Source organism: Lutra lutra, chromosome 2, assembly GCF_902655055.1.
Source record: "Lutra lutra chromosome 2, mLutLut1.2, whole genome shotgun sequence".
NCBI lineage: Eukaryota > Metazoa > Chordata > Mammalia > Carnivora > Mustelidae > Lutra > Lutra lutra.
The window spans coordinates 70,571,722-70,598,864 of record NC_062279.1 but is presented as its reverse complement, the minus strand read 5'-3'; the positions used below and the strand labels follow the sequence as shown (position 1 = coordinate 70,598,864).

At 42.0% G+C, this 27,143-nt stretch overlaps 2 protein-coding genes across 6 annotated transcripts in view; one reads left to right on the top strand and one right to left on the bottom strand.

Moving 5' to 3' along the window:
- The window catches only part of PALLD (palladin, cytoskeletal associated protein), a 416,923-nt gene that overhangs the window by 357,497 nt on the left and 32,283 nt on the right, over positions 1-27,143 (top strand). For all 4 annotated transcript variants that reach the window (XM_047717711.1, XM_047717710.1, XM_047717714.1 and 1 more), the window contains one exon: positions 18,889-19,572. In XM_047717711.1, the coding sequence (XP_047573667.1) occupies positions 18,889-19,572 (684 nt within the window). The remainder of the gene's footprint in view (positions 1-18,888; positions 19,573-27,143) is intronic.
- CBR4 (carbonyl reductase 4) overlaps positions 8,880-27,143 on the bottom strand; it is a 123,650-nt gene continuing 105,386 nt past the window's right edge. Inside the window, exon 5 of one of the 2 annotated variants that reach the window (XM_047717719.1) lies at positions 8,880-8,902. In XM_047717719.1, coding sequence (XP_047573675.1) covers positions 8,895-8,902 — 8 coding nt within the window. In that variant the 3' untranslated portion in view covers positions 8,880-8,894. Of the gene's footprint in view, positions 8,903-24,103; positions 24,883-27,143 lie in introns of those variants that run through there. The other variant, XM_047717718.1, reaches the window with a different exon arrangement.

Genomic DNA, 27,143 nt, shown 5'->3' with positions numbered 1-27,143 from the left:
TAAACCCAATATATGAAAAATACTGTTTCAACATGTAAGTAATATAAACATGTTAATGAGATCATTTTTTACCCTCTTTTTGAACTAATCTTGAGAATCTGGTGTGTTTTTTAGACATACAGCTCATCCCAGTTTGGACCAGCCATATTTCAAGTGCTCGATAGCCACATGTGACTACTGGCTACCCTATTTGGACAGCGCAGGTCTAGCAGATATAAATTAGGTATACACAAACCTCTACACTCTAAATCAAGGTAGCAGAAACTGCGTTAGGTATTCTAAGGGTCATCTCCATCTTTTCACAGCTGGAGATGAATATTCAAACCATAGGACAGGAATAAGCTAATCCCAATTGTGGAAATGCAGTTCCTTCAGTGGGGAAATATCTGCTGAGGACCTAACATGAGTCAGGGCCACTTCAGACCCTGAAGCACAGCCATGTACAACTGGACAGAAATAGTCCCCTCCCTCAAGGCACTGACCTCCCAGGACTGGAGTAGGGGTGGGCCGAAGGGCTGGGCGTTTAGGCGGTTAAGTATAAAAAAAGGTACATAACTGTAGTAATTTTGTGGTAAATGCTGTGAAGAAATAAAACAGGAAAATGAATTTGAACGAGGTGGGAGTCCTCTTCTTGTTCACTTGGGTATTACATGAGTCATTTAGGAAGTGAATTGGGCTGTGTAGTGTGAAAAATGTTTTTAGTTCAGCCTAGGCAAATACTTCCTCTAATTATCAAAGTGACTCAAGAGATGCTCATTTTTCTTTAGAAGACAGTTTCATTACTGAAAAACACGAGTACCCAAAGAAATGGAAACAACTGAAGAAACTGGTTTCTATGTACTTCAAATAACATTTTAGGATCAGGCCCCAGATGACAACCTCTCTCCCCCAGGATACAACAGCTGGCATAGCTAAAATATGAAGTATGGCTAAATAATACACAGAGAGACTGATAATTTAGGAAAGATTTTTGTGTTTGCTTTAACTGAGGCAAACAAATTTTTTTTTAATCTGTTCTCTTTCCACATTTGCTCAAGTAAACTTCAAAACTAATTCCAAAGAATTTGGTCTCAACTATTCATGCATGACCCATGAATGTTGTCAACAGTACGGGACTAACTGAGTAACCTAATAAATGTGCAGAATATGAAAGTTTTGTGTTTAAAAAAAATGTTGTTATAAAAAGTGACATAACTACCATATAGCATATAACTATATGATTTTTATGTATGGCCTGCCTTGGGAGGGAACACAAAGAGTGGTTAATAGCATTTAGTTGATGCTGGGACCAGAAATTGGGTTGGGAAGAAGAAAGTATGGAATAAAGACATACTTTTCCTGGTGTCCTGTTTGCGTCTTTTGCTTTTTTTTTTTTTTTTTTTTTTTTAATTTATTTATTTATTTATTTGATAGAGATCACAAGTAGGCAGAGAAGCAGGCAGAGAGAGAGAGGAGGAAGCAGGCTCTCCGCCGAGCAGAGAGCCCGATGCGGGGCTCGATCCCAGGACTCTGGGATCATGACCTGAGCCGAAGGCAGAGGCTTTAACCCACTGAGCCACCCAGGCGCCCCTGTCTTTTGCTTTTTGAAGGGCATGAGTTTTCAATTTGAATGAAGCCCAATTTAGCAGGTTTTTTTTTCTTTTATGGAACACACTTTTGGTGTCACACCTAAGAAATCTTTGCCTTACATATGGTCACAGAGATTTTCCTGTTTTCTTCTTGTGATTTTATAGTGTAGGTTCATAATCAACTTGAACATTGATATAAGTTACTTTTTATATAAGGTATGGGTTGTGGGTCAAATTTCTTTTTTTCTTGGCATATGGAAATCAAGTAGGATTTGTTTTTGCATTTTTATCATATGCACTTTAATATAAAGAACTTAATTCCAAAAGAGATAAAAAGGAATATTTTATAGAAAGGTTACAGAAAAGTTTATAGAAAAGTTACTGGTTATAATTACAAGCTCAATTTTGGAAAAGAAAAAGTTTTGTTAAGATTACTCTACTGATTTTCAGAAGCCATCATTATCCTTGTGCTTTATCTCTAAGCCAAAAAAAGTTAAATTCTGTTAGTCAAAAAGATTATGCCTATGTCTTGTTTTTCTAACCAAATTCATAATCAAAACTTAATGGCAGTATTTTGTTATGGGTAAGAAACTAAAAATGTTACAGGCCATTTGTCAGGGTAAATTTAAACTGAGTATTACATCAGCTGAATGAAAAGGGGCTATGAAGACAAGCTTTCTATCTTCAGGAGAAGGTGGGGGTACTAAAACTTCACTGAAAATGAAAGGTTATGGATGAATTTGCAATTACCACAGTTCCTTAGGGGAGCATGATGCACAGGAGCTCATCCATATCCTCGGAAAGGAGGGACTGCTGGGAGGGGGGCATCCATTGAGTGCTTTTATTTCGTTACACTGAGTCAGTCTGAGGTCACCACACCTTCTGCCCTGTACCAGAGCTGGGGCCAGCCTCTCTAGGTAAGTGCTGAAGCAGTGATGACTCATGGTTTGAAAATACACTAATCAGCAAGGGAGCCCGTATGTCTAAGTTTCTTTCAGACCATTGAAGTGCATAAATGATTTATGTTAGAGGGTTGCCATCCCTTCTCTCTTTTCAAGTTTGGGACCATTTGAGGAATAATGAGTCAGAAAGAGAGATCCAAGCCTCACATTTGTACTGGGGAGAACCAGAGGAGAAAAGAGATGGGTGGCTGAGCCAGGTGAGGTTGCTCATACTTGACCCCGTGGTTTAGCGGGGGTGCTTGCCCATTCACAGGTAGCTAGCTTACACAGTTCACAGGGGCAGACCCCGCCTCCCAAGAGGGAGGAGAAAGCACTCTTCTTGCAAGCAGCATGTCCTAAGGAGAGGAGGAAGGGAAGGGCTGATCCAAGCCTGCCCAGAATCACCTCCTTTACCCACCAAAAGGGGAGGATACAGACAAGGCTTCTCCTCTTCCAGAAGACCATCATGTGGCAGCAGAGTAATAATTTTTTTAAAAGATTTATTTATTTATTTATTTGATAGATAGGGATCACAAGTAGGCAGAGAGGCAGGCAGAGAGAGAGAGAGCGAGGAGGAAGCAGGCTCCCTCCTGAGCAGAGAGCCCCTGACACGGGGCTGGATCCCAGGACTCTGGGATCACAACCCGAGCCGAAGGCAGAGGCCCAACCCAATGAGCCACGCAGGCATCCCAGAGTAATGATTTTTAAAAGATGATAGCATATTGCTCTTTAAAGGAATATTTGTGTATGTGTTTATGTGTGTGTGTGTGTATGAGAGAGAGAAAGATACCATAAAGGATTAATGTCCTCTGGCTCATTTTGATATTTTTGTAAATTCTGTGGATCTTTTTTTTTTTTTTTAATTATCTACTTATTTGAGATAGTGAGAAAGGGAACACACAAGCAGAGAGAAGGGCAGAGAGAGAGGGAGAAGCAGACTCCCCACTGAGCAGGGAGCCCGATGTGGGGCTCCATACCAGGACCTAGGGATCATGACCTGAGCCAAAGGCAGACACCAACTGGACTCAGCCACCCAGATGCCCCTCATTTACTCATATTTTAGAGACCAAGAAATGTCCACAGCCAGAAAAAAAAAATCACAAGTAAATTCATAATTCTTATGTTTCTATACTTATTACATTAATCCCATCTTATTTAAAAGGCATTAACAACAAAAATTCACACTAATTTTGGTTCTCTGGTATGAACTCTATGTGCTTCTGAGATTATAGATAATGCTTTTGTTTACTGGTGGCCACCATCAGGACAGAAGATCATGTATGGAAGGTCAAGTTAGGAGTGAAAGTGTAATTTTTACATAGGACTGTTGTCCTTAGACAATAACTATCATATTTAAACTTGAAAATTGAGCATCATGCTGACAGTATCTAGTCAGATATATGGGTATATGCACACATACACACATACAAGTGTTAAAATTGTTAGGACATAAAACTGTTGTATAGACAGCTCTGCGTTATTTCTAAGCAAGGGCTCACTCCTTCCCTTTCTGAGAAGAAGGACTCCTGGTTGGAACCTGACTGATATACAGCATATCTTTTCCTTTGTTCTTTGGACTATTTATCTGTACTCTTGTTAGAAATGACTTTTTTTTTTTTTTTAAGATTTTATTTATTTATTTGTCATAGAGAGAGAAGCGAGAGTGAGCACAGGCAGACAGAGTGGCAGGCAGAGGCAGAGGGAGAAGCAGGCTCCCTGCCAAGCAAGGAGCCCGATGTGGGACTCGATCCCAGGACGCCAGGATCATGACCTGAGCCGAAGGCAGCTGCTTAACCAACTGAGCCACCCAGGCATCCCAGAAATGACTTTTTGGTTTGTTAGTGAAAGCCTTTTGGTGAAAGAAGTTTGTAACTTGGTATTTTCACTTGAGAGGCTAAAAGCAAAATACCTAGTTACTAATTGAAGCTCTGTCAGTGGTCTCCTCTGGGACACCTCAATAGATTTACCTTTCATTCTGTTGTACAAGATGATCCTGTTTCCTTCCATCTATCATTCTGTGAATCTCCTGTTTACATCATTTTACAGATATTTATACTCAAGTAGCTTTTTCATTATTTGTTTTGAATTTTAAAAAGAATAATCACATCCAGGTATATATACGACTTCCCTAAAGGGAGGGCCACCTAATATAAAATTTTATAATCGTAAAACCCAGCACCATATGCAGCAAACTTCATTATTTACATGTTTTGGAAAAGATTAATGAAATGCAGTAAAACAAGCTCAATACTATGGATGACTCTACTACAAAGTTTTCTTCTTTCAAAAGGCATTTCAAGATGTTGTAGGGTTTTTTATCATATCAAGAGGTCATAAATACTGTATTATAGAACACTCCATTCAACAGAACGGTAGAAAAATGCCTCTTGACCATATAAGGGCAAATATAACCATGTGGAAACTTCATGTAGCTATGATACATTTCTCTAATTTTTTTAAAGAGTAATTACATTAAGTAACTGGGCCATTTTATCTAAGAATTATTTTGTGGTTTTAGTCATTTCTCAGGGAGGGAACCTCATGGTTCTTCCCGAGACACGTTTGGATAAACTTCATTTACTGCTGCAAGGACTGGCTCTGCCTCCGGAGCGGGAAGGTCAGTCAGCAAGCACTGCCATTACTGCTGCTCATCCTTTGGCTTCTGAGGAATGTCAAGGTCAATTGGTCGTAAGCTAAGAAAGGTCAAAGCCATTTAAAATTTAACAGCTCTTTCCCGCTGGTCACAAGTTTCTTGGTGCACACTGCTAAGCTATATCTCTTGAGCTTGCCAGCATGCATTTTTGAGTTTTTTTAAGAACCTCTGGATGAGTGGTTGGAATTGGTTCCTGGTGATCAGGCAATGTCTGCTGGCACATGTGGAACCCTTGGCTGAGATATCTTGGTCATTAACACGTAAACTAGCAGTGGTCAACCATTAAGAGAAAACCAATTACTCTTTGAGTACTCAGGTCCAGCTGTGCATTCCTCTCATTTATTTACCCTTGCGAGACTGAAATATATAGAAAATGTTATTGGCACTTTATCATTTATTCAGAAATGTTGACCTCTTCAGCGATAGGCCTGTGTTAATAGAAATCTAAAAAAAAAGTCATCTTTATAAAATTAGTGTTGTGTGGAAGATAATCATTTTTTAAAATCCCAGTGCTGCAGTCTCTCAAAAGATGCATTAACAAAACAAATTAATATTCACATGTCCAATCTTCAGAGACTAGATGGTGGATTTTATAGCTTGGAGGAACTTTAAAACATTTTAAGGAACTATTGAAAAATAGTCTGATTTTCTGTTTCACAGAAGAAACTCAGACCTGTCTTAGTCAAAGCCACACAGTTTGTGGCGTTGTCACTTCTTCTTCTTCTTTTTTTTTTAATTTATTTTCAGTGTCTCAGAATTTATTGTTTATGCACCACACCCAGTGCTTCTTGCAATACGTGCCCTCCTTAATACCCACCACCAGGCTCACCCAACCTCCCACTCCCCTCCCCTCCAAAACCTTCAGTTTGTTTCTCAGAGTCCACAGTCTCTCATGGTTCATCTCCCCCTCCGATTTCCCCCAACTCACTTGTCCTATTCCATCTCCCCATGTCCTCCATGTGATTCCTTATGCTCCACAAGTAAGCGAAACCATATGATAATTGGCTTTCTCTGCTTGACTTACTTCACTCAGCATGATCTCCTCCAGTCCCGTCCATGTTGATACAGAAGTTGGGTATTCATCCTTTCTGATGGAGGCATAATACTCCATTGTATATATGGGCCATATCTTCTTTATCCATTCGTCTGTTGAAGGGCATCTTGGTTCTTTCCACAGTTTGGCGACTGTGGCCATTGCTGCTATGAACATTGGGATACACATGGCCCTTCTTTTCACTACATCTGTATCTTTGGGGTAAATACCCAGTAGTGGCATGGTCACTTCTGCCAGAGAATAGCCTGGTGGCAGTTTTCCCAAGAAATAAAAAATTTGCAAAGTACAGCATATGAAACATAAAGCATTCCCCACCTAAAACTGTACATGTGGACCGTCTCTAGGACATAGCCAGGTTGTCTCTCTGTGTAGCTGTTTCGAAATCCATTACAATGTTGATATCCCTGGTAACAAACAAACAAAGAGACTGGAGTGAAAGCATTGGGCGGAACCCGTGTTAGAAAGGTCCCCCGGCTGAAGGGATCCTAGTGCACCAGGAAGTACTAGATAAGTCCTGCTCCTTGAGAGACATAACAATAACAATAATTATTAGCCATCTCCGTTTAAGCGCATCGCCACTACCTTCCAGCAACTTACTTTTTTTTTTTTTTAAGATTTTATTTATTTATTTGACAGAGAGAGATCACAAGTAGACAGAGAGGCAGGCAGAGAGAGAGAGAGAGAAGCAGGCTCCCCGCTGAGAAGAGAGCCCGATGCGGGGCTCGATCCCAGGACCCTGAGATCATGACCTGAGCCGAAGGCAGCGGCTTAACCCACTGAGCCACCCAGGCGCCCCAGCAACTTACTTTTTAACCTTGTGCCTCGGTTTCCTCCTATGCCAAACGGAGATAATAAAAGAGGCCTTCTCTCCTAAGGTTTTTATAAAGATTCAGTATGGGGGCGCCTGGGTGGCTCAGTGGGTTAAAGCCGCTGCCTTCGGCTCAGGTCATGATCTCAGGGTCCTGGGATCGAGCCCCGCATCGGGCTCTCTGCTCAGCGGGGAACCTGCTTCCTCCTCTCTCTCTGCCTGCTTGTGATCTCTCTCTGTCAAATAAATAAATAAAATCTTTAAAAAAAAAAAAAGATTAAGTATGGTTGGTATAGGTTAAGTACTCCTAACAGTGTCTGGTACGTAGCAAGTGCTTAGTAAGCGTTCTCTGTGATCTGTAGTAGCAGTGGTGGTGACGAAGCTGCGGGTGTCAGCAGTAGTAGTAGTCGTGATTAATCAAAGTCTTTGTTTTGAGGGTTTTTTTTTTTTTTTCTTAAGATTTTATTTATTAGAGTGCTAGTGGGGGGAGGGGCAGAAGGAGAAAGAGAGGCAGACTCCCCACTGAGCAGGCAGCTCAACATGGAACTGGATCCCAGGATCCTGGGATCATGACCTGAGCCCAAGACAGATGCTTAACCAACTGAGCCACCCAGGAGCCCTGAGTAAAGTCTTTGGAGAAGGGCCTCCCCTGGGGATTTCAGGTACCCGGAATAGATGTTCTTCTGGGAATATTTAGTTATTAAAACAAGAGCACTGTGTCTTTTGCTGTGTGACCTTTAAAATAGAAGCTTCGGGAATGTTATGTGTCTTAAGAATTAATGTGTTTATAATTTATATGTCTTAAGAATTTTATAGATTTTTTTTTTAAAGATTTTATTTATTTATTTGACAGAGAGAGATCACAAGCAGACAGAGAGGCAGGCAGAGAGACAGGAGGAAGCAGGCTCCCCGCTGAGCAGAGAGCCCGATGCGGGACTCGATCCCAGGACTCCGAGATCATGACCTGAGCTGAAGGCAGCGGCTTAACCCACTGAGCCACCCAGGCGCCCCTGAATTTTATAGATTTTAAACATATTTTTTTCTCCACAAGGTTAAAAAAAATAGTCAAAGTCCCAGGATAGGACACTATGAAATGCAAAAATAAGACTTCCTCCACCTCATTCTATTCTCGCTCTCTGGAGATCAACACTTTCAAAAGCCATTTGTTTTCAGACCTACTGATGGCTTCTTTCACAATTTTATGAACAAGATATATATTCATTACTTACTGATGCCTCAACTTTAGGTAGTGCTATCAACTTTTTTGAAGATTGTATTTATCTGAGAGAGAGAGAGTGGAGGGGGCAGAGGGAGAAGGAGGAATCTCAAGCAGACTCTGCTGAACGAGGAGCCGGCTGCACAGCTCAATCTCACGACCCTGAGATCATGACCTGAGCCAAAATCGAGAGCTGGTCACTTAACCGACTAAGCCACTCTGGTGGCCTATTAATTTTTAATATTATTCTTACCAGCAAGAAGCTGTTGTAAGGCCTTTGGCACTGACCAGCTGATAACTCTGTGTTGGTTAACCTCTCTCTGTTTCTATTTTCACATCTATAAAATAAGGAAATTGGACTGGTTGGTCTCTAAGGTTACTTCTTTCAAAGTGTTAGAGAATATTTGAACTAACGTAAGCACCCCCCCCCACCGCCCCCCGGCAAGAAAAATGGCAGAGAGGAGCAGTTATTTTGTACATGGAATTCACAGATAAAACTGATCTGCGGCCTCTCTGGATCTAGGTGCTAAAATTGATAGCGTCCCAGTTTTACCTCTCTTGGCTTTTCTCCCCAAAGTGGCTTCTTTTTATGAACTGGGTTCCTTTCTGTAGACTCTTCCATGGCAGCCAGCACCTCGGAGGGATTCTGTCCTTTTAGTTATCTGTCAAAGGACAAAGGGACACATTTCCCTCTTGTCTTAAGTCTGAAAAATCCTGATTGGCCCAGCCTGACCTGGATCATATATTCATCCTGGAATGATTTGGTGAAGCCAGCAATGACTGGCTAGACCTGGGTCACATGCTCACCCTGGTGACCAAGGGTTGGGGATTATGGCTGGCCGACCCACAAGGAATAGAGTAGAAGCTGGTCTGTAACAGAAGGGATGAACTAACTGCTTTGTACAACATGAGGGGAAGAATGGTAGATAATAAAAGCAGATGTCCACACCTCTTGGAGTTTCAGGAAACTGATTTTAGGAAGGAACTCACCCCAGGGCGCCTGGGTGGCTCAGTCAGTTAAGCATTCACCTCTTCATTTTGGCTCAGGTCATGACCTCAGAGTCATGAGATCAAGCCCCACATTGGGCTCTGTGATCAGTGTAAAGTCGGCTTGAGATTCTATCACCCTCTCCTTCTGCCCCTCCCACTCTTGCTCTCTCTCTAAAAGAAATAAATCTTAAAAAAGAAGAAGAAGAAGGAACTCATCCAGTTCTCCACCAGCTAGTGAGTCATCACTTGCTTTTATGAATGCTTACCACGGTGTCACCAACCAATGGCCTCATTCTCCTTCCAGGAAGAAAGTATGGCCTCCACCTACACATTCTTTAACTTACTATCAGCCAGTTGTAACTCCTGGCAGGGCTTCCACAACATTTGAAAAATGAGTCTGGATATCAGCGTGAAGTTGTGGGCAGACATCATCAGTGCCTTCGATTCCAGCCCTAGCACAGTTGTCCCACGCAGTTGTGCAGTTTTGTTCATACCCTGCTGTTAGGTCTTTGTGACCTGCTACACAGTGGACACACAGAGAGCCATTTCCTCTTTCTGTATGGGGACCGGCTTCATTATCTCAGGATACAATCTATGCTTTGAAAAAGAACATGGCAGCAATGGGCAGAACAGGCCCTTCTAAAGAAAAGAAATGCCTAGAGATGACTAAAGTTCTCACCAAGTTCTGAAAATATCCCCGAGACACTTTTCCTCAAGGTAAACATAAACTCAAGGCGCTTCTGACCGATAACCAAATAAAATGGAAAATGGGCACTGGTACAGGCTTCTGCTGCCTGGAACCCGGTGGGAGTGAGGCACAGATGCCAAATTGGGAACTGTGCTACCAGCTTCACAAACACTCCCTTTTGGGGGATGGGAGTTTCATGTTTTGGATACTAAAAACCAGAATGTAAGTCCTGTCATCCTTATAAGAGCTCTGGTGGTGTCACCTTTCCCATATTCCGCCTAAAACGATACCTGGCCAGCCGAACGTTGCAGTAATCACCAGGAGAGCACAGAGAACCCACACCTGGTTCTAGAAGATCTGGTTCATGGGTGTGGGTGGAGAATGTCACTGCCAAGCCCTGATAGCACTGTCCCAGCCTTGAGGAGGACCGGTGCGGCTTGCAGGAGGGAGGAAGAACTGCTAGGTATTACCAGGACGTCAAGGAAAGATAGCTGTTGAAAGGGGCGCAAAAGGGGCGCCTGGGTGGCTCAGTGGGTTAAAGCCTCTGCCTTCGGCTCAGGTCATGATCTCAGAGTCCTGGGATCGAGCCCCACATCGGGCTCTCTGCTCAGCAGGGAGCCTGCTTCCTCCTCTCTGCCTGCCTCTCTGCCTACTTGTAATCTCTGTCTGTCAAATAAATAAATAAAATCCTTAAAAAAAAAAATTAAAAAAAAAAAAAAGAAAGGGGCGCAAAAGATTGAAGACCACCTCGGTGGATGAAGAGAAATTGGTAGGGGTGGGCCTTCCCAAAGAGGGTAGGATATGCAAAAAAACTAAGAAGGAAAACCCAAATGAGTTTGGGGGGCAATGAGACTAATTTGGGAGGATGAAAATGTGGAGATAGAGCGGGAGTTAGAAGAAGTTAGGACTGCTTGGGGCCAGATTGTGGGACTCTTTGAATTATCATGCGTTATTAGGGGGAGGAAATTAAGGGAGAGGGGCATCCTGCGTTAGGTGTGATGAGTTTATGTTCTATGAACTGGGCAGCAGAACTGAATTCGGGATTGGGATCTGGGTCAGAGACAGATTAGGGGGTGATCAGGAAGTTCTTAAGTTGGGGGGACACCCACAGGAGGTGAGAGAAGCAGCTGTGAGGAAAGGGTACAGTATCAAAGGCAGGAGAATAAGGACAGTGGTGGCAGTGAGGATGATGGCAGTGAGAAGAGTGATTCGAGAAGGAGAGGGTGAGTGCTTATGTAGTCTGTGCAGAGGGAGCGAGAGTGAGGACAGAGACTGAACTGACACTCCCAGATTACAGATCCAGAGCAAGAGGTAACTGGATTTATGGTCAAGGAAACGCCTTAATTTTTAGGAGGTTTACAAAATCTGGCCAAGGGACAAAAAGGTTTTCTGGTGGAAAGAGGGTAAAGGTCTATTAACAGAATGGTGAGTGGCTCCTGCACCCCTGAACGAACCAGTTCACGTTTCTGTAAGGGAGAACATTCTAGCAGAACCGCATCCAACCCAATTCCCACGGTAGCTGTTCTGAGACACACAAAACCCCAAAGCTATTTTTCTTAACTTATGGACAGGATTGACCCGGAGAATATATGTGCATTAAGAAAAAAATGCCATTAATGTTAACTGGTGAGGTGATGATTGTTTACAGAGTAAGAGTATCCTTCCTTTGATGAGATTTTATAAGAGTCATTTGTGGCATGATTTTCGTGTCCTTCTCTAATGCCTTCAAAATCTATTTCTGTTTACCAGAAAATAACATATTCATTTTTCAAAAACAGTTTCATGGATGTGAAAACAGCAGACGCATGGGAACGATAGATATCTATGAATAAAGACGAGGCTTGGACTTGGTTAGTTGTTTATGAGTTCCTTTTACTATCAGGTTTTCCATGTTTCAATGTTACTGGACCAAAGAGGAAGGATAATAAAATCTGAAAGTTGATTAGGACCTTACAGATACTACATTATAAATTCCCACTTTCAAGCTGAGAAACTGGGCCCCTGATAGGATAAGCCAGTTATCCAAAGTCATAAACAGCTGGTGGCTGAATTGGAGTTGAACTATTTGAACATTTCTCCGCTCGACTCTGTGCTCTTAACTTGTAAACAGCCTGTGTGATGGTGGCTTTATCTGAACGCCCTCTCTGCTCCCTCAGAACAACGCAGCCGTGTGTGTGTCTGAGTGCCGCATCCCCTGATGGAATAGCTAGTTTTGTACGGTAGAGAAATCTGAGGCTTTTAGTTAAATCCAGCAAGCACTTACTGAGCTTCTTACATGTGAGCACAAGGAGACACTGAAGATAAAACATGGCAAGGGTAGAGAAGTGACAGAACTACTGTTTTGTTCTCCAAGTATATCAAGGCCGTTGGTGAGTAGATAAAGAATACAGCCACTTGGTGAGCAGATGATGGTTAGCTCTTTGGAAGGATAGGGCACTTTGCCTCTAGTGATAACACATTCTTGCAAGTACAAAATGCGCGCTGTTGTTTTTGCACGCCGTTGTTTTAGATACATTTGGTTCAGCAAACATAAACTAAAACGGAAATGACACCGAAGGGATGACACAAGCCTCCCAGTGATGACGTGGAAATTTGAGGAAATGTTAACCATGAAACCTTAAAATATGCCATGAATTCTTCATCTCATTATAAGACCTAAAATTATTTGTCCACCTTTTATTCCCCCAATTTTTTAAAATCTCGGAGAAATTTAAATGCTTAAGACCTGGAAGTTCCTCAGCATCTGTCTCACAGGGAGCTTTTTTTGGTGTTTCAATGAGAAATGAAATCATGGGTGTTGCCTCAGGTATTGACAGAAAAGGCTAGAAAGCAGATTTCTCTTCAAAAGTGTACTTTGTCTATGTTAAGAATTAATCCCAAACATTTTCCATTGGGAACAGTCCACATTAATTTCTGTTAAGTCTGCTGTATTCACAGTTTTTCTAAGAATCGGCAGCTAATATCTTCCTGCTGTTTCCACTAGGCTATGCAGCAACAGAAATGAAAATTATTTAAGGCATTTAACTGTGATGTGGAATTGATGCTTTTAGAGCCTGACCTCACATTCCTCCCTTAAAAAAGGCTGAGGCTGGGACGCCAGATTCCACCTCATTCGGATTCATCAGGCTTACTCCTTAGGACTTAGAAACACCATCAGCATCAAAGGGTACAATCCTTTTGGTAGGACTGGAAATGCTTTGGACTCATCCTGCAGCCCTCACAGAGCCAGACGACCATTTATGTACCCCACAGAGAGTTGCACCCCCACAAACCTCCTAAAGGAGACTCCTCCGCATCCAGGAAGCCAGCTGCAGGATTCCCGGTCTGAGGAACAGCTCAAGTCGGTGTTGGCCCTTGGGAGCACACCAGCCCAGCCTCTCAGTCCTTATTCCCTGAGCTATGTGAGAGACACAGCCATCCTTTGATATTCTGGAGACGTTCCCAGGAGGATTATGAATTGGTCGGCTGTCGCTCCCTCTCTTTTTCATGGTACATGGAATGACTTCAAATAGACATCAGCTTTATATATGAAGACATAAAGAGCTCCTGTTTTTCTGTAGCAGAGCCAAATGCAGTTCTTATTCTAAGTGGAAAGGACGAGTCTTTTCTAAGAGAGACTCAAGTCGTGTGCTGATTTCAGTCAGGTCACTTCTTCCCTGAACCCTCCTATGTAATTAATCATGTTCCATCCTGGCTCTATCTAGAGAGTCGGGATGATTTACAAAAGGCTCAGAATAAATTAAAGATCAAAGAACGTGGTTTTTCTAAAGAAACCTATGTCATTTTGCAGTGAATGTTAAACACACATCCCCAAGCAGTGTCAATTTTAATTTGATTTTCACATTCTCTTGTCGATGGTACTTTGTAGAAAATCCAAATCTTTTATCCCTGCCCTCTCCCCCAACCTTGGGGGGAATGTATTTAAATTCTTAGCTATTTTTGGACCTACCACCTCCCCAGAACCCAGTGTAGTACATCCTCATTTGGCTTATATTAACTCATTTTTATTGTGTAAATGATTGTTCTCAAGATTTATGTACCTTTCACCAAGGGGGCAGGAATAAGTTAGTGCTAAACAAAGCAAGTTGTTAGATATTGACCCTCACCAAGCGTACCTAGTTTATGTGATATGAAGACATAAAATCTGAGTAATAGAAGCAAGAACAAGAAGTTGAAGTACGAATATAATAAAGTAGCTGGAACTGCAGCACTCCCTGAACTGAAGGCCTTGGAGGAGTTTTATAATCAATTTTATATGTTCCGAGTTAATATATTGAGTTTTCTCATATATCTGATACTGAGCTAATCCCAGCCAGTGTTGTGGGAACACCCAGTTTATTCCCTAACTCACTTACCTACCTTCATTTGAAAATGCTTACAATTCCCCAGTCCAGTACAGGGCCCTCCTATCCTAGGCCTCCCCTCTCGAATGCACCTGATGGACTGAGGTATAGAAATTGCAACCAGAAATGAACTGGGTTTCTGTCACTGACCGTGTGCATCTGCCAATGCGCCGTTTGATTGTGTGTTCTGAGGGCGTCGGGTTAGTGTTGTGAGGATGCTAGAGGTCATTGTCTTTGCCTTCAAAGTGCCTATAAACAGCAGGACCAGCAGAGCTCTCGGTTCAGAGGGCACAGTCCTGCACCTCTTCATCATACAATGGCTTCTGTATCACACAATAAAAAAATGAAAGAAAACATAAATCAACAGCATATTTATTCTGAAAGCACAAATGTTTTCCAGCTTCAAGATCCCAAGAGTTTCTCCAGACAATTATAAATACTCGATCTTTATTAATACGAGCAGGGGATAAATTGCTTCTTACAATCCAGACATTGCTCCAGAGAGACAAACTGGGAATTTCCAATTTACATAAAAGTTGTTTTCCAGAAGTTTACTTTCACATGATTTATTTTGAGCTTGGGCTACAGTTCCCCAGAGAACAAGTGTTATGTAGTAATAATAAGCTAACATTTTAATAAACCTTTTTTTTTCTTGTTATTGAGCACTTTGGAGAGAATGATGTAGTGCAAGGCTTTCGAGCCAACCAGCCCTTCACATCCAGGTTCTGCTCTTAGACAAATTACTTGACTTCACTAATCTATGGAGAATTTTAAAAATGAGGATGAAAATACCAACCTCCCAGGATTGCTGAAAATAAGTCAGTCCAGTGCCAGTGCCTGACTCGTGCTCTCTCTCATCTCCTGCCCCTGCTGTGGTTTTATGAGTACAAGAAGGACCACCACTTGCGGTGGGAACAGATAAAAAGGAAAATCTCCTTGCAGTAAGTAGAACATTATCTCCATTTTTTCTTAGAGTCCGTTTTGTACAGTAACCCAAACTGATGTGGTGGTTCTCTCCTGCCATGTAATGTTTCTTGAGCTCGTGCTGTGCACCAGGCACTGTGCTCCCTGAACCTCACAGTGACCCTGCAGTTAGTAGCTGGTGGAGTTGGGTTCCCAGTCAGTGCCATCAAACTTGACTCCAGCCTTTTTCTCCTGTACCACACAGGTACTTGGCTGGTTACATTTTCCCAAGGCTGCTTTAATCTAGTGGCAAGAGAGATTACTGAGTTGGAAAGTGAACTGGGTTCTGCATCTCTCTCTATTTATCCCTATCAGATCTAAATCTTTGCCCCGTCCAAATGTCTGTAAAACTCTTCTAGATAAAATCTGCATCCAAACCGTTGGGGTGGGAGAGGGAAGTTCTTGATTTTCTGGAACGCAAGAGGGGAATCCACTGAGTTAGTATTTACATATTCCCTTTCTGAGATGCGAAGATTTGCTCATCTTTGCACTGTTTTACCCTAAGAAGAATCAAGTTTGAAGTCAGATATTCTTAAACATATTCTTACATGTGTAAAAATTTAAAACTTTGATGATTCCGATCCTAAGGCCCTCATGCTGTGGCTGTTTGGAGGCATGAGTGGAGAAAGTTCTTAGAAGGGAAAGATAACCACAGAATTTTCCACAGATTTTTTTTTTTTTTAAATCACATTGGAGGTGGGGGTTCTTCCATGTTGACATGCCTGGTGTGGTTAAAGAAGCCAGACACAGACATAGATCTAACCTGGCTCCACAGGTAACATGCTCTGTGACCTTGAGTATGTTACCTGAAGTTTCCCCATTTGTAAATGGGCTGTGACAGGTGCATAACAGAAGTCCAGACATCTCATTTCCTTAAATATCAAAGGCTTTTGAATTGAAGGAGGGGTAGGAGTAGGAAATTTCTTAGACTTTTGGATTGGGGTTGTGGTAGAAGGAGGGGAAAAGGCTGGGGGGAGGCGGGTGGTTGATGGAGTAGTTAGTTGTGCAGAATGAGAGACTTTTAATACACCGGTCAAATTCTCCTTGTGACTAGGGCTGTCCAGACTTCTTAACTTTTCAGCCTTGACACAGTACTTCCAAGAGGTTCAATGCAGTTTCATTTTCAGAAAAAAGACAGCAGGAAAAAATGGGGAGACCAGAAAAGTGATGAATTTTTATAACATTTAAGTAATTTCCAAAGGCTTTTTCTGGTACCTTTCATTCCCTTTGCCTCTTTATCTCTGTGAAAATCAAAGTTTATAAAAATAACTTAATGAGGACAGAGAAAATGACTTAGAATTGTGCATTTCATCATCTCAGAATCCAGGTGTCAGATCCATTTAACTCAAGTATTCTTTAAAATATTATGATTTGCCAGAAATCAAGCCAGATACTTCATGACTCAGAATAACCGTTTTACTCTCCCTTCCCACTCTCCAGTTCTCTGCATATTTCATTCTTCGCCCAGTGCAAAATGGGGGAGTAAAATCCTAGCAAAGTTCTTCACTGCAATATCTACTATTAACTAAATCACTAGAATACCTGTTCATTTCTTGTGAAATGCTACATTAAGACTTTCTTGAACTGTCACTTATTATGAAAAGTAGCATCTCAGCAGCATCAAGCCCTCAGAGGTTAACAAACTTGGTCGTGGTTCTTAATGGCCAGATGAGTAGGCTTGACCCTCGGAGAGTTAGAATATAGTGGTGGTCTGGGCTTGCCTGCCCTGGCTTCTTTGAAGACTATCTTCTCAGGAGCCACTCCCTAATCTTGGTGGAGAGGAGTCCTCACACCACATATAGGGAATGATGTGAGTCTGTAGCAGCCTTGCCAGAGCCACTAAACACAGCTCTTTGCTGATGCCAGGCCAAGCTCAAAATACCTTACAACACAGCTGAGGCCATGGTGAGCCCAGCTGGCCAGAGCGTAGGTGCAGTGTCTCTGAGGAGGGCTACCCAGACCACTCCCAACCCAGGTACACAGGTTCCTTGATGTTCATGAGGAACATTTGAGGACTAGGATGTATAGGTAGGAAATAAGGTGATAGAACAGGCGGGAAGATCAGAAAGGAGCTTTCAGGGATGCAGGGTGAGAGTGCTAGATGATGGGTTTTAGAGCTATTGGGTGGTTTTTATGAGTTCTATTCCTGGGCCAGTTCTAAATACATGAATGCAGGAGCACATGTGCTGGACAGTGTACCCAAACCGCACTGACATCTGGTACTTCAGCATCTGGTGAATCCTAGCAGTGGCATGGCTGCTTTTAGAAGGCTCCAATTGAGTTCCATAGGACTGACCCCACAAAGTTCTTTGTTGTTGAAATCTTTGATGCTCTGCACAGATTAAGCATACAGAGCCATCTATATACTTTATATACATAATAGAACCATCTAATTTATACTTTTCAGTTCCCATGAAAGCATTTCTTGTTCTTTTTGTGGATTTAAGTCTAATTCACTGGATAATTATAGAAAGAGATGGAAGACAAGATGTTCCTATATCTAATGATACTTTGCTAAAAGAGCTATGTCTTTATTTTTTATTTTTTTACTTTGATCGGCATCTTCAATTCCTTCCGTTGCTTTGTTTCTAAAAGTTTGATTTTGAAAAATTAAATACTATGGAAAAGGAGATTTGGGGGGGTTTTGTTTTTTAGTTTTAAAAGGCTTAAAGTTAGGAATATGGCTTTGCCTATTCATGGCTGTTCTAGCTGCTTGCTATATTGCCACCTTCTGTTGAAGTTTCTTTTGACAGCCTTTGGTCACTGAATAAAGGAAAATCATCTTGGATGTAAAATTCAGCTAACCTGGAAAGCTTGACAGAATAAAATAGAGTTAGACTTTAGCTAATTGCTAGCTGCTTACTAACTTTTGTAAAAATTAAAATTCAAACTATCTCTTCTTGGTGGAAAGTAATTGGGGAATTAAAACTGCATTGTTATTATTATAATTTGGTATTGCTTTTTGAACACTTACATATTAAAGATAGGTGTCATTTGTGTATTTTAGACATGGCGCAAAATATCAGTATGTATTAAGGTTTGTATAAATGGCACTTCAGGGTTTACTACTAAAATTTTGGTGACAGTAAATTCTACATACATTTTTATAGGCAACAAATGCAGAAATTATTCTCCCCTAAATCACTCTGTGATATTTACTGAATGCAGAGTTGACAGCGCTAAAGTAGGCAAACTGGACTAACCTAGATGTTCCAAAAATAACTTGTCTTTTCTTTTAACTTTCTCCTTATGATAGAATTCTCTTCCAAAAATTTGACCACAAAGGAAAGGACTGAGAACTCATGTCAAAAGTTTTTCTCTTCATATTTCTGGTTCTGTTAAAATGAAATATGGCTCCTGGAAGTCAGACAAAATTTCCATCAGCGGATTTTGTAAACTGATTTTGGATCATCTTAGGTAGGGCTTAAATTAGACCTTGAGATAACCGATTATACTTAATTTGCTTAGCGTTTTGTCCAGAACTCCTAACGGGGAACACACTTCAGGCTAAATGACTTGTGCGTTATTCGGAGCGGGGAATAGTCTGGAGCTGGCAAACGTCGGAGATTGCGTCCACAGGTTAACCTCACGGCCCCCTGTGAGCATTCCTTCTAGTTTCCTCTCTGAAGGTGTCGCTTTTCTCTCTCTTCCCCCCCCCCCGCAGGGACCCTCTGAAAATCCAGCAACTCCAGAACCAAATCCGACTGGAGCAGGAGGCCGGCACGCGGCACCCCCCGCCCGCCGGCGCCCCGCGCAGCGCGCCCCCGTCGCCGCCCTTCCCGCCGCCGCCCGCCTTCCCCGAGCTCGCGGCCTGCGTGTCGCCCGCCTGCCCGGAGCCCATGAGTGCGCTCGCCCCCCGCTGCTCCGCGCCCGCCATGCAGTCGTCCGGCTCCTTCAACTATGCGCGCCCGAAGCAGTTCATCGCCGCACAGAACCTCGGCCCCGCGTCGGGCCATGGCACGCCGGCCTCCAGCCCCAACTCCTCCAGCCTCCCGTCGCCCATGTCCCCGACCCTGAAGCAGTTCGGCCGCGCGCCGGCGCCGTCCTTCGCGCAGTCCTTCGGCGCCGCTGAGGCCGAGGCTCCGTGGTGCCAGTCCTCGCCGTCGCCCCCGCCGCCGCCGCCGCCGGTCTTCAGCCCCACGACGGCCTTCCCGGTGCCTGACGTGTTCCCGCTGCCGCCGCCACCACCACCGCTCCCCAGCGCGGCCCCGGCCGCCCTGTGCACCTCGCCCACGGCCCGCTTCGGCCACAGCCAGACGCCCGCGGCCTTCCTCAGCGCCCTGCTGCCCTCGCAGCCGCCCCCGGTGGCCGTCAACGCCCTAGGCCTGCCCAAGGGCGTCACCCCCGCGTGAGTGACAGCCGCACCCCCTCTGGCTCCCCACCCGCTTGCCCGCCCCACACACCCCTACCCTAGTGCTCCCACTAATCCACAGCCCAGGGGTAGCGCTCCTCCGTTTTCTCGTGTTTTCTTCCGTCAGGGTTTAGATTCTCATCACCGCAGCTTTGCCAACTATTCTTCCTTAGCTGTTTTACCGTTACCAAGATCAGTACTTTCTCTTCTGCGTTCAACAACTGAAGACTCTTCGTCAGAAACTACCCAAAATCTACGCCGGGCTCTTGATAATTTTGATGGCAGGGGCGTTAGCTACCACGTAGAGCATCGTGCTAAGCAATCACGTTCCTTACCTCATTTGATTCACTCCTGAGAGCTATCGCTGGCTCACTTACAGCTGAGGATTCCTGGAAAGAATTTGCTCAGGGTCACATTAGCCCCTCAACAGAGATCCAAATTCCTGACTCCAAATCTATGCTCTTACCAACGAATCACGTATCTTAGTACCTCAGATCAGGATTGTAATAACTTTGGAGAGGCTTGGTTATTAAGTATACACCTTATGTTTTTAAAATATCTACATTAACAATTAAAAAGTAAGTCTTTACATATATGTAGTAATTGAGGGGAAGGCAGACAGACACGTAAATGTCTTTGTGTCATCCATAGGGGTGAGGACGTGTGAGATCTAGTGAAGAAAGGATGTGCCAGTTCTGTTCCCTGACTAACCGTAATCTCTAGGTAGACTACATAGATCCTCCGTTTCAGTTTTTCTGTTTGCAGATAATAAGTACTTGTCTTTCCTTGTGTCACAGTGATGATGTGGCAGCCACTGGAAGTCTTTAAATAGAAAATCTACAAGGATAATTAAGATGACTTCTACAAAAGTACATGAAAGCCTTCAAAAGAAATATATCAGATACGTGTTTGGCCCATATTATTGATGACTAGCACATACTCATTTTATGAAGAGCTCAAAAGCAAGTACCATTCAGCAAAGGTCAAGCTAATTCCTACATCTCTGAAATAAACTCTGAAATCCTACTTCAGAGTCTCCTAGAATCCAAATATTGTTCAGGGGAAAAAGAAGGAAATTCTCCTGGAGAAAAAAATGAAAAGACCTTAGAATTTAGGTACTTTTCATTCTATGAAAAATTGCCCATTTGGGGATGTACTAACATGTTAGACAGCATTGCCATGTTTGCCTTTGGCAAGATGTATGGAGGAGCTTCTGTTAGCAATCTCTCGTTTCATAACTGCTTTCTAAATGTTGATTACATGAATTCTATATTTGAATCCAGCTTCTTCCCAAATCTTTATTGGAAAAAGCTCAAATGAATATATAAGTAGAATAAAGGAGAAGAGTTTGTATAGTAATGTTGTGATAATGGGATTCTACTGAAAGTTGAGTGAGTCAACCTGTCTGAGAAAATGTTTTTCTCCCCTCTTCTTGGTTTTCTTTTATTTGACTGTTAGGAAATGAAGTATTCTCTTGCCACAAAGAAGCTAACTGTTAGATTGAAAAAGTGGGAGTGTGTTGCTTGACACTGTTTTGTCCCTCTTACTAGGAAATGGTACCAAATCTTGCTTACCAGGAAGAAAAACACTTATTTGTGTAATATCTCTCCTCCTGAACAAAGACAAGACTGTCAAAGGTATTGGGTTGTCATACCTTTTATCATCTTAAGTAGAAACAGTAGTATTTTCTGATCTTTGAAATTCTCTTAAGAATATATGCAGTTCTAAGAGCTTAACTCAAGTAAAAGAAATATTTTCTCTTATCTATCATAGTAATTAATTTTATGGAGTAAAACATTTTATGAATGTTACCACTAAAGAATCTGGTACCTCCTGCCATTTCTTAAAAAAGTAATGGAGAAGTCATGCTAGCTTTGTGGATATCTATGGAAAACTGTACCCAAAGTTAGACATTGTGGCACCAAAGATAAATGGCAATACAGACTGCAGATTTTTGTCTCTATGCCAGTCCAATAACCACTATTGTATGGTTACCCTTTTGTCTCCAAGAATTTTCCTTTTGCTAAATAACACATACTTGAAGAATTCACTCTTCCGGTTTGATACATGTGACTTTTGGAACACGTTTCTCCTCTGGTATATTATGGGATCCCTCATTTGCATTCTGAATTAAAAATGAAAGGATAGCTATTTTTTCCATCATAATAATCCACATGATTTGCCAAAGATTGAATGTCCCTGTTAGGGACGCCATGACTACAAATTATGGCATCCTTGAACTTGTAGGAACTGGCAAACTGTTGCCAAATGAATCTTTTACTTTCATTTATATTTCACTGTGAATTTGTGATTATGATAGCAAATTCAGTTCCACTTATATATGTAATTTCTCTGGTGGTTTTGTCATATTTGTCAAGTCCAGTAAACAGACTGATTACACGATTTATAAGTAGAAATACAGCGTTTTTGCCTGCCTTGTTTTATCAAAATCTTAAATATAAATGTCAGTTACCTCAGTTTTCTTAATCAGTGGCATACTAGTTATTTTGTTCTGTTTGTATGTTTAGCATTGTCCTCATTTTAATCCGGAAAAGGGTAGGCTGGTCATGCACTAAGGTTTTAAATAGTCCACGAAGATAAGGTTCTATTTCTCCTATGTCTGGGTAGCAGAGGTCGGACAGGGAACAAAGGCCATGGATGCCAGGGATCCACCACAAGGTCAAGAAGGCCACTGATAGTGAGCGGTACTCAGACTCACAGCAACACTATTTGGTTGTTGGTTGATGGCAGCTTGGGGAACTTCTGCCCATCCAGTTCCTCCAGTGCCTTTCTTCAGACAGCTGCATTCTTCCCCAAGGTGACCGGGGTCACTAGCGGCTTCTTAAAGCTTTTGACAGGCACAAATGTGAACTTGACTAAATCTTTCAGCTGGGGGCAGTGAGGAGAAAACATGCCTTAGAAAGAAGCCTGTTTGCAAGTTGATAAAATTCATGTATCCTTCTCCCCTCACAATGGCTGATAGGTTTACAGCTTCCACTGCTGTCACCCTATTCCTCTACACGGTAAATCTCCTATGAGGTGGTGGGAATCCGGAGGATTTGGGAATGCTCCCTAGGAAGAGCGCAGTACTTGTCTCTGAGGGTCTCTGAGCAGCTGTACCAAGTCTCCAGGTGAATCAGATCAGAGCTATCTCCAAAAACCAAACTGGCACTGGCTGGCACTGTAGTTTTTGTCCACCTTCACATTCTTAGAATCTGTTCTCATAAGGGAGTGCCACAAAGCCACAGTGCTATAATGTTTCATACTCTTAATTGTCTCTCTTGTATAAGTAGGCCTTTGGTTTGAAATGTTATGTTATCCCATGTTTGTCAAAAGGAAAAGCATGTGTCAATAAGAGCTTTTATATGGATGTTTTTTTGAGAGCTTATACTCTGTAGGCATTCAGCTCTTTACATGATCTCATTGTCCCACTCTTTCTCCCCGATTTATAAGAAACAGGTAGGTGGGGACACTGTCATCACTGTGCATTCAAGGTGAGAGTGCCAAGAGGTGAAGGGATTTCCCAGGGTTCTGGAATAAGCCTGAGCAAAGACAGAGTCATGTGACTTAGCCTGGGTGTATTGCCCAGGTTGATCGCAGATAAATCTGATGTCTGCTATTTCTTGATCAAAGAAAACAGCTGCAAACCAACAAAACAGAAAACCCTAAGTCTTAAGGAAAAGTTTGTAAAGATTTATTTGTACTTTAGGCAGTTTCTCAAGTCAAGACAGTAGTTAGATAGTAACTAACAGGAAAAACAAAAGCTGCATTGGACTCTGCAGACATTATCTCATTATTCCTGTCTTTCTCCCATCTTGCAGGAAATAAGTAGGTCGGGGGGCTTTGTCATTCCCTATCAGAGGCAGAGGCCTGAAGGGGTTGGGGGCTTCCCTAGGGTCTTGTTACTGGGTTCACTAGTATCTTAGAAGATCACCCAGAACATTGCATCCAGTCCCAGGCAAGTATTTCCTGGCAAATTAGCAAATGAGATCTCATGGGCGGCTGTGACTGATGATGATTCTGTTGAAATGTCTGCCCCTGGAACAGATCAGAATCAGACATCCTCATCTTGGATGGCTCTGTACCAAGTAGTGGTAGAGTACACACATGTGTGTAAGTTTTTTCTTTAGAGAAGCCAAAAGATAATGTGAGGAGAACTTAATATATTTACAAAGGCATCTATTTTCCTTCAGGTATGAGCTCAGGTTATCCACTTGTACTCTAACAGCTTTGATTTCATAATAAAATTCAGTTAGAAAAAATAGAATTGATATACAAAAACTCAGTTTGTGTATCTTGGGCTCTTTTATATATTAATTCACACATTCTTGAATATGAGGGATTCCTAAATGCCAGCATGTTAATGATTCTGCTTACTATGAAATTTTGTGGACTTTAGTCACTGTTAGAGATCAGTGAATATGAGAAGAGAGTAAGAGGACTTTCAGTAATTAGAAAAGTTCTTTGGCTGCTAGATAGGTACATTACCTCTTAAATCAGTGTTGTACTCTGGAGATCTGAGTTTCTGGAATACAATGACAGAACTGACCTAGAATAGTATATCAAGAGCAGGATGCTTTCAAGATTATTCAGTAGCTAAGAAAAAAAAAGACAGAAAGAAAACCTCTTAGGATTTGGTGGTGGTTGCATCTGGAAGATTTTACCTTCCATATGCGTGTGTATATGTTTAAGATGTTTTTACCCCCCAACCACATGAATATTATTTTAAAATGGTAAGTGACTTACTCTTGAAGCTAGAGTAAACAGATCAGTAATATTTTTTTGCAGAGTTGGGCTGAACTGTATATATACTGAAGTATTTATATTCAGTGTGGTAGGCTTGTATGAATTGTTTACTGGTTAAGATCTGCTTCTGAGTATGGGTTTTTGTGAAGAGTTCTGGTTTTAGTAACAGTTTACTTTGAGTAAGCATTTAAGCATTTTTATTTTTAATTGTACAAGCCACCATGAAAGGAGATCATCTCTTTGTCACCAAGTATTTTTAAAATTTCCTAATGAGTTGTTGCTCTTCATTTATCAAAAGTGGTCCCATTTGGGAGAACCAGCCACAGTGATTTTACTTTAAATTCCAACAAAGAATTAGTTTTAGAGGAAAACAAACTCAGTTGCAAAAACTTTGCCTCAAAAACTTACAACTATTTTTCTTTTCTGTTGCCTCTACCACAAAAGAATACTCCACTTTGGTTTCTACTAGAACATTATATACTAACTCTTAGCTCTGTGCTCAGTTTTAACACAGTTGCTTGAAGTGTTTTCTGAATTATGTTAATCCAAATGAGATACTCTCTGAAAAAAAGAAAAGGTTCCATATTAAAATAAGGCTGAGAAGTACTGTATCCGGTGCCTCTTTTCTCAGGGTTCACAATGCCCTGGTGACCCTGCCAGGCCCATTCAGACCTGTGATTGACTGCATTGTGTAATACAGTCACCCACTCACACTCCGTCCCTTCCTAGCACTTGACACCTTCCTGCTGTGTCCCTCCTTCCACCCTTTTACTTCCCGACTCTGCCAGCCCCACCTTAGAATATAATTTTTCTAAATACAGTCACTTAGTTTTGTTCAACATTGTATTCTGAGCACCTAGAACAGAGTTGAACATGAGAAGCCAATCAATAAAGGTTATTTGCACCTTTTCGGAAACCAGTCAAGAGTTCTTGGTATTTTTTTAAACTCCTTTCCCTTTTTCATTCTGTTCCCCTCAGCCAGTTTCATCTCCCTGACCGACTTCCATACTGGGCAGTTTCCATTGGCCTCTCCAGAGCCACCCTTAGTTTGCCAGGCACTGATCCTAGTGCTTAATATGTAATTAGCTAGTGTCATTTTCCTACTAATCCTATGAGATATATGTTCTTACTACCTAGGTTTTACACTTCACAGAGGAGGAAACTGAGGCATGTAGCCATTAGTAAATGGCCAAACCACAATGTTTGAGGCACTAAGAAACAAGACACAGTCTCCCTTCTACACCTTTATTCCTACTGAGTCTGAATTCCTTCTCTCCCTATCTCTACTCATCTGCATCCTTATCATCTTTCAGGATTCCCTCTTTCATAGAGTCTTCTGCAGTCATGCTAGCCAGAACTCTCTTCAACTTTTTAAACTCCCATTGCACCTAGAATTACAAGACATAGTTTGTTCCTTCATTTATTCTCCAACTTGATTCTCAACCCCTCCGAGGTCAAAGACCACCCTGTAGGATTTGATCTTCTCCTTTTCGTGTAGAATGCTTTTTAGACTATAGTGATAACGCTTTTGTTGTATTATTGCTTTTCACTTTTATGCAGAGAATTTCTACTGCACAGAATTCCAAGATGTCATCAGGTGACACAGTCACTTATCTTACAAACCAACTATGCAGTTACAGGCTTAACAGAATTTGTATTGATGTATTTGCCTAGCATTGTACCTTAGTATATACTCAGTAAGTAGTTGTGCAGTGACTATTAGACATTTAAAAATCTTTCAATTGATTGATTTGATTTCAGTGTTAATTGTTCAGAATGAAGAGAATATGTACACCTTAAATTGGGTAAGAGAAAATAATGTCTTTAGCAGGAAATAGAGATGAAGTAAATGCTCTTCTAATGCTTGTGATCTTTCTGTGTTTGGGGAATCCCCTTGTTAAAAGAAATATAGAATGACCAGGGTTTTTTTGAGGGTCAAAGAGTAATTTTAATTGTACTCTTTGAAACAATAAAATGCTGGGTGGCAGGAACCCAAACCAAGGTGAATGGCTTCTCTATGAATTGTCCCAGAGCAGTCATTCTTAAGTTCCCTAAAGAGTCAAGTATACTGAGAAATGCTTTTTAAACCACGGGACTTATTCCGTCATGAATAGACAGGTGTTTACTTGTTCAAGAGGACTTGTGGCTGTCTTTTAAAAAAACAGTTCTCTCTTTCTATTGTTTAGATGATCTGTTCTGGCCTTGAGAGCCGCCCTTTGCCCTTTCTTTCTTATTTGGGCAGAGAACACAGCTCTCAGTGTATCCTGCCTGCAGAGACACTGAAGCTTCTGTCTCAATGGCTGCTCATTATCACATAGCTGTGCAACTCGTCTATGTTGTCAAGCTTAAAGTAGGAATAGGAACCTGTGTGTTCCCAATATATGTAACACAGAGCTGGCTTTCATTTTATCTTTCAGGTGACTTCAGAATACACCTCTTCTAAGTTCACAGAGGTTAAGGCTTTAGTCAAATGCAGCACAGAAATTTATTTCCAAAACTGTGTAATTTGTATGTGTTCTGAGCCTGACTTTTTACATGTGGTTTGATTATAGATGGCTTTGGGGCAATTTTTCTTGCCTGAGAGGCGAAGGCAGAGAGAGGTCAGAAGTGAAAATAGAGGGGTGCCTAGGTGGCATAGTCGGTTGAGCATCTGCCTTCGGCTCAGATCATGATTCCAGCCGGGGTCCTAGAATCACCCTGAGTTGGGCTCCCTGCTCAGCAGGGAGTCTGCTTCTCCCTCTGCCTTTGCCCCTCCCCTCCACCCTTCCCACCCCTCCTCTTCCACTCTCGAATAAATAAATAAAATATTTTTCTTAAAGATT